At 34.9% G+C, this 19,083-nt stretch overlaps 1 protein-coding gene and 1 long non-coding RNA gene across 6 annotated transcripts in view; one reads left to right on the top strand and one right to left on the bottom strand.

The window, feature by feature from the left end:
- The window catches only part of LOC127071782 (cuticle protein 7-like), a 35,502-nt gene that overhangs the window by 3,111 nt on the left and 13,308 nt on the right, over positions 1 to 19,083 (bottom strand). For 2 of the 5 annotated variants that reach the window (XM_051011429.1, XM_051011430.1), the window contains exons 2-3: positions 2,199 to 2,431; positions 1,751 to 1,994 (exon numbers count right to left, since the gene is read on the bottom strand). In XM_051011429.1, the coding sequence (XP_050867386.1) occupies positions 1,751 to 1,994; positions 2,199 to 2,213 (259 nt within the window). In that variant the 5' untranslated portion in view covers positions 2,214 to 2,431. Of the gene's footprint in view, positions 1 to 1,750; positions 1,995 to 2,198; positions 2,432 to 11,277; positions 11,335 to 16,757; positions 17,977 to 19,083 lie in introns of those variants that run through there. The other 3 variants (XM_051011431.1, XM_051011432.1, XM_051011428.1) reach the window with 3 other exon arrangements.
- Positions 5,468 to 6,848, top strand: LOC127071789 (uncharacterized). Its single transcript, XR_007785224.1, has 2 exons — positions 5,468 to 5,949; positions 6,020 to 6,848. It is a non-coding gene; the product is annotated as an uncharacterized LOC127071789 (long non-coding RNA).

Below are 19,083 nucleotides of genomic sequence, written 5' to 3'. Positions count from 1 at the left end.
TAGGATTATACATTAGTATATCTACATACGTATTATGTTCTTTGATCGGTACACTTTTTATATATCATTTTTATAGGCATAGATAAAGATTTATATAGGTTAAGATGAAGCTGTTGCAGATTCAAAAGATCTTTGATAACTTGTATTTTTTTCAGCAAAATTTGTCGGTTTAACCATCAAGTACCATTGATATAATATACCAAGAAATGTGATTCGTACTCTATAGATGTACACACGTATGTATACACATATATATATGTATGTATTATTCTTTTCGATGAGCACACTATATATATATGTATACGTTGTATATATAATTTTCATGGACATAGATAAAGATTTATGTAGGTTAAGATGAAGCTGTTGTGAATTCAAAAGATCTTTGATAACATGCATTTGCTCGAACAAATTTCATTTGTCGGGTTAATCATCAAGTATCATCCTAATATACAAAGAGATGTGATTACCTAACTATACATGTGTATATATATATATATATATATATATATATAGTATATAGTATATATGTCTGTTCTTTGACGAATTCAATGGAATCCTTGAATTCGTCCATCATCTTGGTGTCTCTTTGTACAGACCAAGTTCTAACTAAGCATACTCGGATTAACGTGTCTCTATCTCTCTCTCTCTATCTCTCTCTCTCTCTCTCTCTCTCTCTCTCTCTCTCTCTCTCTCTCTCTCTCTCTCTCTCTCTCTTTCTCTGAAAACGAAGATCCTGGCGTGCGCATAATTACTTCTCTTACATAATATTACGTTCTTGTTAAGTCTATTAAGGGTGGCTGCGGGTCTAACTTAACAACGATGCTAACAAACGGAATAGAGACTAGGCTTAAAGCGGATCTTTCGAAATAAAGTTTAATACTCAAAGTGAGCGGCTTATATCTCACTAAAATTTTTCTCTTTTGTTTCCTTTTTCCCCCTTTTTTGTCTTCTTTTTTTGTTTTAATAGAATTAAAAATTGAATTCATGTGTGTGTGTGTGTGTGTGTGTGTTTCAATAGTTTGGATATTTTTTTCGAATTGGCGAGCTTACGTTACACTATTGATTTAATTAGTTCGATCGACTTTTATAGAAATATAAATTCGATACAGGATTTTTTACACGTACAGAGAGAGAAAGATAGAAAGATAGAAAGAGAGAGAGAGAGAGAGAGAGAGAAATGAGAGGAATGAGTTAGCCCTTTTGAAAGGATTCATAGACGAATATTTCGTGAAATACTTGGTAATGATGTGATGCAACGTGAATGACGAAAAAAAAAGAAAAAGTAAATAAAAAAACCGAAATGGGAAATTTCGAAAAAGGGAATCCCGGAGAGGATTCGTATTCATGAGTTATCCTTTGAACGTGAAGCCAATTAGGGTATATGGTGTAAAGGAATTAAAAAATTTCAATCACGAAATACGTATAGCTATCGATAATCATATACATATTCCATATATCTCTCATATTTATCATAATATTATTAATTTATATAAAATATCGGTAAAATAGTCACAATCGGATGAGTAATAAGTTATAATGACATTATAAATTGAATTTGTTTTGATGAATTGGGAGGATGTGTTTGTTGCTTGAAATATTTCCTTTTATGAGATTTAATTCGTCGTTCTTGATATTGTACACGCAAAGAAAAAAAAAAAAAGAAAAGGAGGACAAGAAGTGTTCGAATAGAAAGGAGGAGATTAATTTAAGGCGATGAAAAAATAGAATTATCGTTTTCGTGAATTCTTACCATCTCGATGTTCCTTTTGTCCATGATAATCACCGGTATGATGATCCTCGACACCGTAAGAGAATTCGTAGTGAGGATGAGCGACGTAATCGTGATGATGATGACCATGTTTGTCCTTCCACGTCACTTCCTGATTTTCACCGATGACCGGACCGTGAAAATGTTGAAAGGAATGTGCATGATGACCATCGGATTTCACGGTTCTCAGGATTACAGTCGAGACGATTACCGTGATGGCGAGTAACTAATTTACGTCAACATATTAAACGCGTTAATTTTGCGAATTAATTTTAATTTAATCATTTATTTCTTTATTTTATCCAGTAAAGATTCCAACGTTCATAAAATCGATCGATATTTTCATTTAGATAGATATATGTATATATATATACGTTCAAGAAAATAAATATTACGCCTTTTAAATATCTCAGAAAATGTATACACTCACTTTTTCGAAAGCCATCTTTACTACTCGAATTTTCTCCGTTTGCTTTCTGATGAAAAGATTTGGTTAGCAAGTAACACTTATTGTTATACCGGTGATCGTTCGATATGAGAATGAACTGTTAAGATAGCTCGTTGCCTTTTATAGGTCTACTTTTGAAGTTTTCATAAGATCCATTCCTTTTTGGATCTGTTTCTGGGACTTTGATCGAACATCTCCCACCCTTACCTCTCACTCTGCGACATTACAAAACACAATTATTCAAGATAGAACAAAAAAATAAATATTCGTTACGTTGTTCGCTCGAGCGTAAATTAGCCAATCCAAGATTAATGGGTTTTGGGGTGTTGGTGCGGGAGGGACGGGATTATGGTTTCTTCGTTTGCGAGAAATGAAAGAAAGAAATGAAAGAAAGAAAGAAAGAAAGAAATGAAGAAAGAAAGAGAGAAAAGATCTAAGAAACGTTTCAAACTCTTTTTCGGGAATGTTACTGAAGCGAAAAGCAACATCGTAGCTTCGATAACTTGCGTCACGCACGGTGGACCTATTCGACGTTGTTGGTTGTTACGAATGATCGACTTTCGTTCTTTCGACAAAGAAAAAAAGTCTTTTGTCATCGTCCTAATACTATCTTCTTTTATAACAAGACAGAATTTCATTTCGATTATAAAGAAAAGGAAGCACGACCAATCAATCGGTTTTACAAAACTAAGAACGCTCTCCTGAATGTTCTCCTTTTCTTTTTCTTTTCTTTTTCTTTTTCTTCTATTTGCCTTTGCTCGTCGATTATTATTCACGTGCCAACGTAACATATTTTTCATACACGTCGTTGCAACAATTTTTCTTCTTGAGTTTTTCTTTTTTTTTTTTTTTAATTATTCGTCGAGATCGTTTCAACATTGGTGGTCTTTCTCGTGTATCGCATTACTTAACGCTAATTAACTTGTTAACTAACTTGCCAAAGATCGAACTCTTTTTTTTTTGTTCCTTCTTTTCTCTTTTTCTTTCCTTCTTTTTTCTTCCTCTCACATCACTCGTTCCTCGCTTTCCTATTTTCGATTATAATATCCTTTTTAATAAATTTCAAATAACTCTGACGATTGTATCATTAACGAATACATATTAAATAGTTAAAATTGCAAGGTGTAACTTTTGAAAACTAAATAGATACATAATCATGACGAAACATCGTTCGGAATTATATTCATAACCTTACGTTTTAATTTTAATTTTATTATCGATATCCTACGTAATTAAATTACATTAGATTATTCACGTTCATCAATTACAAATTTTCCCGTTTAACGAGTTATAAATAAACGAATGCCAATTTGTTCCGTGATAGGAAATTTTTCGCGATGAATTTGAAAAGAAAAAAAGGAAGAAAGAAAGAAAAGAGAAAAAGGAAACGAATATGAAGAAACGAGGAAAACAAATTTGAAGAAAAGAAGAACAAAAAGAGGAAAAAACGCGATTGATTTTACAAAACCTTTTTTCCCAATTACATCAGGATCATACGGAACAAATTTGTGAGTTTCGATGGTATGATCGTCCAGTGAGAAACATTTCATATAATATATGATAAGAGAGAAAGAAAATTATATTCCTGATCATTCGAAACGATAGAGAGGATCGATTATTTTGTCCATTAGGGAAATGAAAAAAACGAAAGGTTCGATTTAGGCTCTTATCTCAAAAGAAGTTTGTCGACGCGTAGTTATCAGACGAAGGATGGAAGGTCAGTGAGTAAGTACATAGGTCCAGACTAGAAGAGTAGAGAGAGAGAGAGAGAGAGAGAGAAATATATATAGATAGAGAGATAGAGAGAGAGAGAAAGATTTTGGCACACGATGTGCTGGAACGGCGGAAGTGCTCGAAGAGGCGCTCGGCTTTTGAGTTATGACACTTTTTGAGTGGAGAGAAGTCGCATTGTGAAAGGCGCATCCGGCTCCAGCGTAATATCCTAGCTCGATTTCAGGTCCGGAGGCCGACGATAAATCTGCCTTAAATAAGATTTGCCGGCGACACACACGAGCGAGAATAAAAGGAACGTTAACGTTGAAGGACTGAAGAGTGAGAGTGAAAGAATGAGAAAGACACGAGAAAGAGAGATAAAGAGAGAAAGAGATGTAGGAAGAAAGCAAGAGAAAGAAAGAAAGAAAGAAAGAAAGAAAGAAAAAGACTTAATTCCTTGTTAGGCTTTACGTATCCTTCCTTTTCTCTTTCTTGAACTTTTCCTTTATCCTTTTATTTCTTCCTCATTCCGAATTCAATTTTGTCGCGAATAAACGAGCTGTCCTTTTAGCAATCTCAACTTTTAGCGAGGTGGAAAGGAAAGAAAAGGAAAAAAAAGAGAGAGAGAGTAGATGATTAAGTGATATTCCTGATATTAGAATAAAGTTAATAAACGTGGGATATGAATTTCATTATTCCAGTTGATCCACGAGTAAAAGAAAGAGAGAGAGAAAGAGAGAGAGAGGAATATGGATAGCTCGAGGTTATATTCGGATTAATACCTTTCGTTTTGATACGCAAAACGATTGATTGGATGTTCGGATTTCTCGATAAGAAGAATTTCGTGGTAACGAAACGTCCATAAATGTCGCGAAACAAGCATCGTGCTTGTATTTCGATGAAACGAAAGCCGTGTTATCGAAGCATCCTACGGGACAAGGCTTCACGATGGGAGACAGTTCACGCGTGGAAATAGGACAAATTGACTGGCCCGTGTTCGACGATAAATCACGATATTCCATTTTAGTGCATTCTCGTCTCTAGCAAGAGCTGTTATATTTCCGGACACATACACATGTATATATATATTATGTATATGTATGTATGTATGTATGTATGTATGTATGTATGTATATATGAATATATATGTACATATACGTATATGTATATTTCTTGTTTTACACTTGAACGTATGTATGTATCTAAATACATCTCTTTTTCAAGGATCACAGATGTGCGGTTCCGTACTATATACCGGGTGAAACGCATTTGACATTCTCAGTTTGTATAACTCTTTTAAATTATACTTTTTCGAGAAAAAAGTTACGTATGCATTCAAGAGGAATATTACGTGACGCACGAATTAACTCTTTTTGTTGGTCGATGTAGTTGGTTTAGAAGATTAAATACGATTAATTTTGTTACTTCAAAACATTGTATGGAGGTTTCTTCTTTTTTTCTGTTTTTTTTTTTTTTTTTTTTCTTTTATTTCATACTTAACACTCGAAGTAACTTTATTTATTGAAATTCCTCTGAATTCTTCTCTGATCTAAGATATTAAGGATTAATCTTCTTTTTCTTTCATTTTTCTTTTGAAAAAAAAATTTTTTTTTATATCATAATATAATTATCAATCAAATCATTCTCCGCAGTAATAGCATTCTTTATTAGAGCTATACTTTTAAAACAAATTTCTAATCAATTTACTGTGGTGCTAGTTATATTAATTATTTTTAACTAGGGAAGGAAGGAAAGGACGAGAGAGAGAGAGAGAGAGAGAGAGAGAGAGAGAGAGAGAGAGAGAGTAAATTTTCCACGTTAAAAAGCGTGGCGTGTTGAAATATACGATGTATTAAATATCTACGATGCAGGAGAAACATCGGGGAACTAGTTTTCCAAAGTAATGCAATTCTAATGTTAAAAAAATCATTCAACTTTCGCGTTAGAAAATAAAAAAAAAACAAAAAGGAAAAAAAGAAACAAGACGAGCATGAGTTTCTTCAAGTCCCAAGAGAAGAAGGTTAGAATCTAAGGGAGTTAAGTATTGCGGTCAGCCTCGAATAGCCTACTCACTTAATCTATTTTTACAGTTTCCACAAGACGGGTCTTTTCTCTCAGGATGGTGGAAAAGGCCCTAAAGGAATTTTCAAGCTTGTCACGTTCGTGGACTCACACCTACGAAATTTCCACGTACTCGCGGTCGTTGAGTATCCTGGCAGCTTTCAACGGCTTGGAAGCTCGCATTTACGTTGAAACGAAAAGGCCTTAACAAGGATGAACGTGGAATGAGAGAAAAAGAAAGACAGAGAGAGAGAGAGAGAGAGAGAAAATAAAAAAGAAAGACTGAAAGAAAGAAAGAAAGAAAGAAAGAAGGAAAGAGGAAACAGTCCATTTGAGATAACATCTTTCTCTCTTTAAATACTACACGACGATGCGATATCTCGTTCGACCGTCAATGCGTCTGGGTTAGCAGAAAAGCTTTCTCCATTCGAATTTCTTGTCTCTCGTATTTCTCACGTGCATCACATTGAATGTCTACACACGCAGAGGTAATGTAAAGAAAAAACGTGATGGAGATAGAGAGAAAGAGGGAAGTACATTGGTCTCTTCGACGTCGAACGCATCTTCCAAAAGTAAACTCTGTGCGAATCGGGACAATACGGTATATATATATATATATATATATATATATATATATATATATATATATGTATATCTTTATCTTTATCTTTTTCTCTCTATCTCTGTTTAGTCGTTACGGTTCCCAAAGGACGAATCCGGAGATTAGTGTCGTGTTCTTCGGCGCTGACGTAACGCGACGCCCTGTTCATCCTTTTCTCGCGAGGTAACACACTAGTTTCCCCTTCGCTTGTATCCAGCAAACATTGTTACTTATCCGATATCCAAAGACCAAAGAAAGAGATAGAGAGAAACACCCTTCTCTAATACTATCTACCTTCTCCAACTATAAATTCGATGGTATAGTTTAACGATAAAGACGAATAGTTCTGTTTGTCCGATAGTTTCAAGGGATCGTTAGAACAGTACGTACCTCTTGTTCCAATTTCTATGGGCCCTTAACTATCCCTCCCTCTCTCTCTTTCTCTCTGTTTCCTTCTCTTTGTCCCTTTCTCTCTCTCTCTCTCTCTCTCTCTCTCTCTCTCTCTTTCTCTCTTTCTCTCTTCGCTTCTTTTTTCGATAAATTCAGTTCGGTCTCTTCCCTTCGATTTTTCCTGGAAAATTGCAAGGATCGAAGCTACGTCACGATACGTGTATCGAAACGAACACGAGTATTATATTCGAACGTATTATAATTTTAGGCTCGTTTTGCAAATTTTGAGAGAGAATGTTAAGGATGATAAATATAAAGTTTTATATGTATATATATATATTACTTATGTAATTTCGAATAAAACGATAAGCAAAGCGAATACTCTGTAGCGAATATTCTGTAAAATAGTAACACGCTCTCGACGAAACAGACGTTAAAAAGTTTCTACTACTTACTTTTCTTTCTCTTTCTCTCTCTCTCTCTATATATATATATATCTCTCTATCTATCTCTCTTTCTCTTTCTCTCTTCCTTTTTTTCTATCTTTCTTTCTTTCTCTCTTTCTCTTCTTCTTTCCCCTGTTTTATCTGCTCTCCATCTCAGGCTAGTTTCCGTCTGCATCTCTGCGTTTTTCGTTTACGGGTCACGATGTTACCGCAGCTCTAGGAACGTAGCAAGATGAGAGGGTGCCACCTCCTTGACCTCCATTCGAAACGAACGTGAAATTCCGAAAACAAGCGGTGCATCGATCCGCAACCGCGAATTGCATCGACGAACTTTGACTCGGTCATTTCCTTTATTATTGCCGATAAAAAAAGGAAATATTTCAGGAAATCGAGTATTCCAATTCGATTGATACGAATGATTTTAAGAGGGAAGGGGGTTGCAATGATTCTGAGAAGGAAGAATAAAAATAAGAATAAGAATAAGAATAAAAATAACAATAAGAATAAGAACAAGAAGGGTGTGTATCTGGGTCGAGAAAGAAAAAAAAAGAAAGAAAATGTAATTATCCGTTTCCTTTCGTATCATTCATTGGTAAGGAAGGTAGGTGATTAGTGCAACGTTCTTAACGTCACTCTTTTTAATGTAGGTCGAAGATTTCTTTTCTTTTTTTCCTTTTCTTCTCGCGAGTCTTGGTCCGTTCGGTTTTTCTTTTTTTTTTTTTCGATTTTCTCGGAAGCGCTACGAGATAACGAGACCAAAGTATTTCCTTAGGTCCCTGCTAATTTTCAAAGTGTCTCGATCATGCTCCGATAAAGCTTCTAAAAGAGAAGAGAAGAGAAGAGAAGAGAAAGAAGGACCAAAGGTGGCGTGAAGTTTAAATCCCTTGGATTAATTAGTTCATGCTAATAAGACAAAGTCATAGTGTTAATTGTAAACAAGAATTTGTGTATGTGTGAGGATATGTTTGTGTGTGTGTTTCATCGATAGACACGCGTATGTATCTTCTCTGTGGCTTTATGCGCGCGTGTTCACGCGTCTAATGCAATGGAAAGGACTATATCAAGATCGTAAACGATGCTCTCTCTCTCTCTCTTTCTCTCATCACACACTTTCTCTCTCTCTCTCTCTCTCTCTATCCCTCTCTTCCTTTTCTAAGGGAGAACCTGTGCCGCGCGTTCGGTCTTTCCACGTTATCTCATTCACGTCGTTACGCCTTAATTGCTTCTCCTTTGGTCCTTGCGATATCAAGAGTCTCGTTATAATTTGCTAAAGAGAAAGACAGAGAGAGTGAGAGAGTGAGAATGTGTGTATGTGTGTGTGTGTGAGAGAGAGAGAGAGAGAGAGAGAGAGAGAGAGAGGAAAGGAAAGGAATGGTACAATAACAGGTACGCGACCAATGTTGCGATTTACGAGAGCCCGTAAGAGAACATAATTAACCAGAATGAATTTAATAATAGTGCGAACGTGCACTAGTTTAGATGCCACAGGAATGTCTTACGATCGTCTTTATGGATCATCCATCTTGAAATTTCAACGAATTCTTATAATTAATTCATACAAGTTTTTTTCTTTAATCTTTCGATTACGATTAATTACAAATAGCTGTTCAATTACGGCCTTAATATTTACACGATGTTTTAATAAAAGATTGAATCTCGACGCTAGGCTCATTTATTTATTTATTTATTTAATTTATTTGTCAAATTTATTAATGAATGCGTCTGTCGTATTAATCGTTTTCTATGGATGACCCATCCAGTAGTATTTTATGGTTAATTGATTCAATTTTTTTTTTTAAGAGGCTGGTTTATTTATTCGTTTATTTATAGGAACTAATTTATTTAAATGTAGAGTACATTCTGGTAATCTAAATTTTAGTCATTGATGATACACCAAGAGCCAAATCTATCGAGGTCATCTAACGAGAAAATAAATTAAAGACAATAGTTAATTAAATCATGAATAATAGAAATTCGGAGTCATTAAAGTATTCAAAGATACGTTGTCGATAAGAAAGTAGAAAAGTAATGGGCCTGGCGAGATCCATGGGATAAGTCGGTTATTTGAATTTCTTTCGAAATAACGTTTTTATATCTTCCACGTTGTATTCCGTTGGCCTAGTAATTTTGCATCTAATTTAAGAAACCAAGAAAAGTGTACTACTATCACCGAACGAATGGTGTCAAAAGCTTTAGACTAGTCTGTAGCGTAGACTAAGTCAAGTAGATGTCCAGATTCAAGGATAAAAACTACTTGTGAGTTACTAATTGCGAGTAACATAAAGTCTACTTGTTACATCAAGTAGACTCTCATCAAAAATATAATAGATATTTATTAGCATTAATTCTACCTACTAGTATAACGCACATTTAATTAGATATTATAACAATTAATCAGACGTTTGACTGGTTGATAAAATTTTTCACAGTTACGTTTCAAGGTAGAAATCGAGATTATTGAAGATAATGCGAATACGTAATAACGCGATAAAATAATTTTGTACGTAATTTTATACGTCGGATATTTATTTAAGAAAATCTTCATACGAATTAAACTTCCTTGAAAAGCCTTCTAATGTTCGTCTGAACTTCCTAAAACTAGACAGATAAGAAGAAATGCATAGAGAGTATCCACGCACCCTTATGTATCTTGTCTTGGTAGAGATTCGGCCAGTCGACGAAAAGTATACTATATACGCGTTCAGAAGCTTGCCCGCTCGTTGCTTCGGGCAACCACATATTTACTCAGTGTTCCAGTCTAGAGTCTAGTCGAGGAAAGCTAGGGTTATGTACCTTGCAAGATTTCACCGAGTTAGATTCGCTCGAAGGATCTATTACACGACTCGTTGGCGTAAGAGAGGTATGTGCATGAAAAAGAAAGTAAAAAAAAAAAAATCATTCTTCATAAATTTATATTATAATCGTTCGAAAAATTTCGATTTACTTTCGTAAATCAGAAAATTTCTTAATAAATACTGAGGGGAAGGTTAAAAGCTTCTAACATTATTCCGTAACTAATATTCGAGAGAGAGAGAGAGAGAGAGAGAGAGAGAGAGAGAGAGAGAGAGAGAGAGAGAGAGTTCTAATGCAATTATAGTAATTGTCCAGTTTAGAATCGTACCTATCCAATGGCAAACGCCGACAGAAGGAGCGATACGTCAGCTTTAAAAGTCGAATCGTATTACACCCTTTTGGATAGTAGTAATCTATGAAGCTAGGTATTCCTAAAGAAGGAGAAAGAGAGAGAGAGAGAAAGAAAGAATGAAAAGGATAGAAGAGACTCATCCTCACCGTTTTCTTATCTTCCATTCCCCCGTCTTCTAGAAAAGTTATTGCACTGGTAAGAGCATCAACTAACTCGGCTGAGTCTTCACGATCAAATTCACGCGAGGAACTAATAAATTGGAAGGGAACTTCTTTGTCTGAACTCTAATTGTTCCTGCCGTTTCGATTTGAAATCTAAAGTAGATCCGTCCCTTAATTTAATTTCATTGTATTCGAAAGATTTGCGGAAAGATTCAGAAAGAAAAGTGTCGAAGGATAGACTCGTGTTATATTAAATAGGAACGACACAACGATAGGTATAGGTAAAGGAAGTATGGCAACCACCACCATCGTCGTCGTTATCAACACTACCACTATCATCACCACTATCACCATCGCTATCACCACCACCACCTTCAGAGAAAGGGGGAGGACTACTCCTCCAATTCATATGCAAATGCAAAAGTGGTCGTGGTACGAGCAACGAGCATTGTTCACCTTCCATAGTTTCCAGTGTCCTCTCGGGCTTGACTTACTACCCGAATTTCCGGAAAACTCTAACGGGTGTTACGTAATTGATACTCACCCTTGGTTCTTCTCTCATTGTCACTGACAATGTCCTCGCACGCGTCCATGCGAACCAGTCGAGCTTCCTCTTGAAACTCTCCTCGTCCAAAAGTTCTGCATCCACTCGGTTGAGAGTGCAGAAAAAAAGATAGAAAGAGAGAGAGAGAGAGAGAGAGAGAAGAAAGAAAAGAGAAAGACACGCATCAAGAGGAAGCCAAGTCTAATACGAGCTGAAAAGAGAACGACGCCTTTATCCTTGTCAGCCCTTCTCACGTGTACCCAACCCTTCTTTTGCAACGTTTAATGGCCCTCCGGTTTTCTTTCAAACGAGCTTCCTGGACTCCTCCTAGACGGGATGTCGGAGAACCTACCCTTCGCTATAGGTGCTGAAAGCAACTTCAGAAGTCGACGATTTGTCGATCCCACAACGTTTTTCCTTCTCTCTCTCTCTCTCTATTTCTCTCTCTTTCTTTTTCTTTTTCTCTTTCTCCTTTTCACATTTTTTCTTTGATAGCTTTGTTCACCGTTTATTTATTAAGTTTACCTCAAAACTTTTATGTCCCGTTTAGCGTAAAATTGTTTTAAGAAAAAAGAGAAAAAGAAAAAAGAGAAAAAGAAATAATGAAATCATCTTGCGCGAGAAGAATTCAAAAGCTTTTATTCCGGATGGAAAGGAAGTTAACATCGCTAATTAAATATAAACTCTTTTCGTATTATAATTATTTTCTTAATTTGTTCCCGGCGAACTCCGGCTCTATTATCTCACGTATTCGTAGGAATATATTTTATCAAGTAGGTAATTTTGAAAACGAACGAAAATCTTCTTTTTTCTTCCTCCACTCGATTGTTCCGTTTTATTTAATAAATGAAATATCATTATCAACGATGATATATTTCCCGTGAAAAATAAAACAAAATGTATTGTTCGTTTCTTTACTTTCTTTCATTTATATAACATTCGTTTCCTTTATGACGACGGATCATTCGGAATTTATTAGATTTTCCATTCGTGAATTAGAATAAGATTGAATATCTTTCTTCGACGATAAGTTTCAGTCGACGGAGATAATCATGCATAGTGATAAAGCTGACGTGCCATTTCAAAAGGGACTTACTACTTCTTGCTTAAATATACGAAAGTTCCAAATTAACGAGTGAACGAAGTAACCGATGAATAATGGAAACTACGACTATGAAAGTTCATTCTAAGCTCTGTTTTCTCGGGCGCATTAACAATTACATAAAGTTGTACCAGATCCGTGCGTGCTCGTTAAATCTTCCCACTTCCTGCCATTGTTCGAACTTCGTCGTTGAATTACCTTCATGACACGGCTGTGTGGCATCGATTGAGAAGCACCGCCAAATTCGAACTAAGACATTAATTAGACAAGTTACAAGCCATGCTGGTAACGATCCTCGATTGTATCTACGAAGCCATGACCGTGCAACTTTGTCGTCGATTTTATTCGATACAGAGATGTATCGATATCGAGATGAAACGAATAAAAAAAAATATACATACATACATACATGTATGTATATATATTTTATTTTTGAGAGATGATTTTCGTTATATATCGTTATATGTCGATTTCATAGATAGAGAATACAATCGTTTTATTAAAAATAAATAAATAAATAAATAAATAAATAAATAAATAAAAAAAGGAGAAAAACAAAAACGTCCGCGCGCGTATCGAACTTTCGGATTCGAAAGAATTGTTTATTTCTTTTTTCTTTTCCCTTTTATTCTTTTTTTTCTCTCTTTCCTTTTTTCGTTTCGTTTTGTTTTTTCTTCAATCGTTGGAAATATTGCGATACGAGATTAAACTCTTTTTTTTCTTTTATAGAAATATTCATACGAATAAATCTCTTACAACGGGCCATATCAAAATGATATCTCGCTGACATATTTACGATATAAGGATCGATCGTAATCGTTCTCTCGCGATGTATGGTGTTATCTACGAGCGTGTATCGGTGTACTTTCAATAACCTCATCGAGTGAAGTGACAAATGTTGTCGTCTGGTGTTACCATGTGAAACAGGACATTGGAATATAGCGAGAAAGTTAAACTAATAGCCATAATCTCGATCGACCGTAACGAACAACTAAATTACGTGTTTCGGTATTACTGGTGGATTCGTTAAATAAGTAACGTCGAAATTTTATAATATTTTAAACGCAAAGGTAATAAGATTATTGCTATATATTATCTTCGTTAATAAATTCTAATTTTGCTCGATATCTCTTAGTAAAACATTAAAATAGCGTAGCGACGTTGTTTATCAATATCACGAAATATTTTTTAATTCGATTTATCGTCAAACGTATAATGTTGAAAATGTTGACCTTAGTTAAATCGGCCAAATCAATGTATACGGTTTTAAAATCAGATATATAGATTCTTAGATCAACGTAACAACTCGAACGTGCATGTCTACTTTAAGTCTACGAGAAACCCCATGTACGAGAGATTAAATGTATTCTAATTAGATCTTTGTGTATCGTAAGGATTTACGCGAAGCTCTGCATCAACAAAAGGGAGAATTAACCTTCGTTCGGATCGTCTTACGATCGTATCTTTGATCAGCAATCAAATTTTAAAACGTTTGACAGTGCGGCTTAAATTTATCCGAGAGTAAGAAAACAAAGTTTAATTCGATCGTTTGCCAATAAACGTGTAAAACTTACCTATGGTATCTACTTTGCTCGATGGTCTAAAACTTACATCTCGTCGTAGAGAATATTTTGTCGGTAAAATCTTTATATGTGAGATACGACGACACGAATATTACACTATACCTTTAAGGGTATCACCTTTTATCATTATTTTGTTTTATGTATCTATGATCCATTCAAATGTGAGAACGTTGTAAATATGTTTCTCGCCAGGGGGGACGCTTGAAGGATGGTACATCTCTATTTTATTCCTCTCGACATCTCACGAATTCTCCAACTCCCATCAAAGCGTGCTATACTCTTTGACAAATACTCGCACGTACATAAGTTCGCATGTTTCCTTTTACGTAGGTACCTATCTATATACCCAAACCGTTTATACTTTCTCTTTGGAGGAGCAACCGCGAAAAATTGTAACATACGCGACATTTCGCTTCGAGCGTTCACCGCAAACAACCATGTCACAATAGTTCAAGCGTCACCCTTTCTTCTTTCTTTCTTTCTTTCTTTATTCCTTTCTTTTCTTTTCTTTTCTTCTTTTTTTTCTTCTTTTTTCGCTTCCTTCCTAATTTCCTCTTTACAAACAAACGATCCCATATGTATTTGTTGTGTCGACAATAACAAGTTAGGTGTAACGCTAGTGTAGTCACTTTCAAATCGATCCAGTGCAATGTCTACGAGTTAGCCAGTTTTCATTAAGTTTCATCGATTCGATGGAATCGTTAACGAATTTATCGTACAATACAGCTCGAGAAAGTTAGCAAGCTTGGCTTCGATGTTGCTAATAAAATTAGGAATTACAAACACGATATAACGGAGTTCGTCGTTCGCAAGGTCGAAATCATCGATCGTGCTACGACGGCGTTGATTTTCATCGATACCGCGACATAAATGAATTATTAACAACCCAATAAATTTTTCAACGTTGTCCTCCTTTTCGGATATGCGTAATCTTTCGTGTAAATTGTGAGAAACATATGGTTAACGTTATGTGATAACTACGCGACGTTTTTAAAATGCTTTAACAAATTTTTTACGTTTACCGATAATAATTTATATTATTTTAATCCCAAAACGCAATCATAAGAAAAATCGCATTAATACGAAATGGAACAACAGCTATTTCGTTTTTCATTACAAAAATAAAAAAAAAAAAGAAAGAAAGAAAGAAAGAAAGAAGCAAAAGAAAAAAGAAAAGAGGAGAAAAAAAAATCAACGAACGAAAGATAATTTCAATTAAAACTTTTTCCCTCATTATTTGATATTAAAATTAACCAGAGAACAAATATATTTCCCTGATGATAGCAAATAACATTGCGTTATTCTAGTTAGGACAAATTTATGCATTTCACTTAATCATGACATTTTCTTGGAATGAAATTTCACCATACCGCGTTCTCCTTTATATTATAAAAATACTTTTTTAGTAAACTAAAGATAAAAACGATAATTTTTCATGAATTCTTTTCTCAATGTCAGGATTAAAAACTATATCGTTATACGTAACTCGACAAATGTAACGTTCCACGAAGTAGCAAGTTCGATGTATCCCTTTGGGGGTTTTTCCTACGGAGGGAAACACCGTAAAACCGAGGACACGGTGACAGTAACGAAAAGAATACGATATATAGAAAGTATTTCCCTAGTACTATTCGTCGAGGTAGGACGTAGAGAGTTTCTTGTAATTTGATTCCTCGGCATGGAAAATAAATTGAGCAAAAAAAGAGTGAGCACAGCTTCTTCCTGTGCTCTCCTTAAGAGGCTTCTCGGGCTTCACTGAGCGAAGCAGAAAGAAGATTGTTACCGATTATTTCTCTCTCTCTCTCTCCTGCTCTCATTCTGTTACATTGTCTGTCTCTTTTTCATCTCTCTCTCTCTTTCTCTCTCTGTTTTTCTCCGTCTCTAACCCTATTTTTATATCTGTGTGTGTCTTTCTCTCTCTCTCTCTCTCTCTCTCTCTCTCTCTCTTTATCTCTTATTCCTCTTCCTCTCTCTTTCTCTCTCTCTCTCTCGAAAAAAAGTCGACTCGCATCCTTCGTCCGAAAACGATGAACGAAGAAAACGAGTGAGGCTTACGAAGAAGAATCGTAAGCGAGTATTCGTACGTGGCAACCTCGGAGGGTGAATTTCCAAAAAGGGATGCTCGTTTTGAGACGGAGAGTAAGTCTATGCTAAATTTGCATAAGGTGAGCTTAAAACGATGCCATAAGGATAAAGGAAAGAAGAAGTGGAAGGAAATCTCGATCGATTTATTATACCGATGATATTATTTTTACGATTACTTTATTTCGTTCATTCATATAAAAATAATTTGTGATTTATCGAAATGATTCAAAGAAAGAAAAAGAAAAAATATAATGACATTATCTCGATTATAATTAAACCTTAAACATAAATCTTTCGAGTCGTTCAACGTAACGATATTAACGTAGTAAACTGCAAAACCAACGCATTATCGATACCCGTGTTGCATTTCTTTCAAACTAATTATCAAATAAATTTTCCTACATCCTATTTATAAATCAATGTTAAACGTTACATGTGAATCGAATATAAACGCCGAAAGAAATCGTGAGTAAACCTAAGCAGGAGCCAGTCACTCGACTTTAAATCGTACTCGAACGTTTTCTTTACTCTTGTTTACCGTACCGAAAGAAAACGATGGAGAGAATTCGTCGGATAGAAAGAAAGTTCGCACTCTTAGATACCTTACACAACACACACACACACATACGAAAGATTGCAGGAGGTTTTACTTTGCGTCTCTCTTAAACACGCTATGTGAAACAAAAGCAAAGCTATAAACTAATATTTACTCCGGCTGCATTTCGTTTGTATTCATCGGGAATGCACATAAAGGTTAATCTCCATCGGCTCGCGGGTGCAAGCGTTCTGGCTCGTGTAAATAGTACATACGAAATTTGCATATATCTTCCAATGTAAACAGACCAACCGCGTCACACGTCGTCGTTCCGTTATATATCAGTGAAAACGATTTCCATCAATGGTTCTACGTTTTATCGATTTTATCCACCCTCCTCGTTTCGTTCTTACGTTTTTATTATTCCCTCTCATCGTTTCGATTCGATTAATTATATTATCCTTTTTCTTTCTTTCTTTCTTTCTTTCTTTCTTTCTTTCTTTCTTTCTTTCTTTTTTTCTCTTTCAATTTCTACAATTTCCATAATGAAAGGCGATAATATCGATGGATATTTTCATTGGACTTTAATTTTCCTTTTTTTTTCCCCTTCACTTTCTTTTTTCTTTTAAACCGAGAGAGCTCGATCATTGAAAGTTTCTTTGATCTTTCAACAAATTTTATTCCCAAAGACTCTAACGTTTATCAATTCAACAATCCGAAGAATTGTACTTCATAGACTGATATATTCGAGCTTCATTTAAATCTCATTCCTCTTTGTCAGTTTTCTTCTCAATAACTCTTGCAACGATGCTTGTTCAAGAGAGAAAGAGAAAGAGGAACAGAGAGAGAGAGAGAGAGAGAGAGAGAGAGAGAGAGAGAATAAAGGGTAGAACTGTTATGTGTAAAGATGAAATTCACAGATTTCATAGATTTTTGACAGAGTAGAAATCTGGGTCAGAAAGATACATGAGTTATCATTTGAAAGTTCTAAAAGCGCTATACGTTTATGAATTTTAACGTAAAATATACTTTTAAAAGCGAAAGTCTCTGTCTGTTTGATATATAAAAGCAGAGCGAAAAAAAATTAAATGCTAGGGAAAGCGAAGTATTAGGTCTAGCGGAAAGAAATTATTTTGACATGAAGAACATTTTTCTTTTTCGTTTTTTCTAATTTTTTTTTTTTTTTTTTTTTTTTTAAATAAAACAAATATAGAACTCTTTTCGGTAGACTTAACATTTCTAGCACCATTTGAAACGAACGACGTTGACTTTTGCTCCACGAAAGTCGTATTTAAAGAAAAATTATGTAATATTCATTACACCTCTCGTGAAAACCAATTAAACACGACGCTTTAAAATATTAATAATTTCTTATTAATATCAACGACAAAGTTTATCGTTCGATTCGATTAATTGATTCAATTAACTTTTCTCTTTTTCGTTCAAAATTAATATCAACGAAATGCTTTTACCATCGGTATCCATTTAGATTTTGTCAGGAATAAAAATAATAATTCTTTTCTTTCGTTAAAGAAATATACGAAATTACTTTTATTTATAACAGATGTAAAACGAATTAAATGAATATTATTTCATAGTTGGATCTAATATTTTTAGCACGATCCGAGAAGCATAACGACAATTTTTACTCTTCTATTAAAATCGTATTCAACGAAAAATTATACGATCTATGTTACGAGATCTCTCGGAGGTTACGCTGTATGGAAAATCGGTTTAACACGACACTCGAAAATACTACATACACCTATGTATTAACACCTTATTCCGGAATAGCTATCTTGTCGTTGGAAAGCTAACAGATATGGCAATAATCGTAGATTACTTGCGAGGACGTCGCGCTTGTAGCCAATGTCTGTTAGTAGTAAAGTAGGTAAAATAACAACGTAAATTTCCAAGGTATAAATTCGTTTTATTATTTCCTTGAAAATACAAGAGAATCGGTACGAAAGTTTATTTCAAAATTGTTCTCGTTATGGAGAGCAGAAAGTCGCACTATAATACAAGCACGCTTTGGTACGAAAACCAAGAATATCGTTTTGCTTCCAGATGTTACAGAAATTCGTTAAGCGTCGTTTAATTAAGCTCGAGTCGAGAGTTTAAGAACGTTTAAGTAGACATCAAGCTGATACGGCCCAGTTCTCGCTTTATAATTCATTTTATGTCATTAAAACTGAACTGCGGGATCGAATGAGGAACATTGTTTCTCCGATAATGCAGAGAGAGAGAGAGAGAGAGAGAGAGAGAGAGAGAGAGAGAGAGAGAGAGAGAGAGTCATACACCTATCTAATTACGAAAAATAATTCGATTAAGTCGCGACTAATTCGATATCGAGATAGTTAACTGATCATTCAGAGATTAGATCGAAATACATAGACATTAACGGTTACAATCTTTACATAAGTACGTACATACATATATAATGCATACACTCACACACACATACACACACACACACACGTATATACGTAGGAACGTATTTC

Source organism: Vespula vulgaris, chromosome 23 (assembly GCF_905475345.1).
Source record: "Vespula vulgaris chromosome 23, iyVesVulg1.1, whole genome shotgun sequence".
NCBI lineage: Eukaryota > Metazoa > Arthropoda > Insecta > Hymenoptera > Vespidae > Vespula > Vespula vulgaris.
This window is presented reverse-complemented; position numbering and strand designations above follow the sequence as displayed.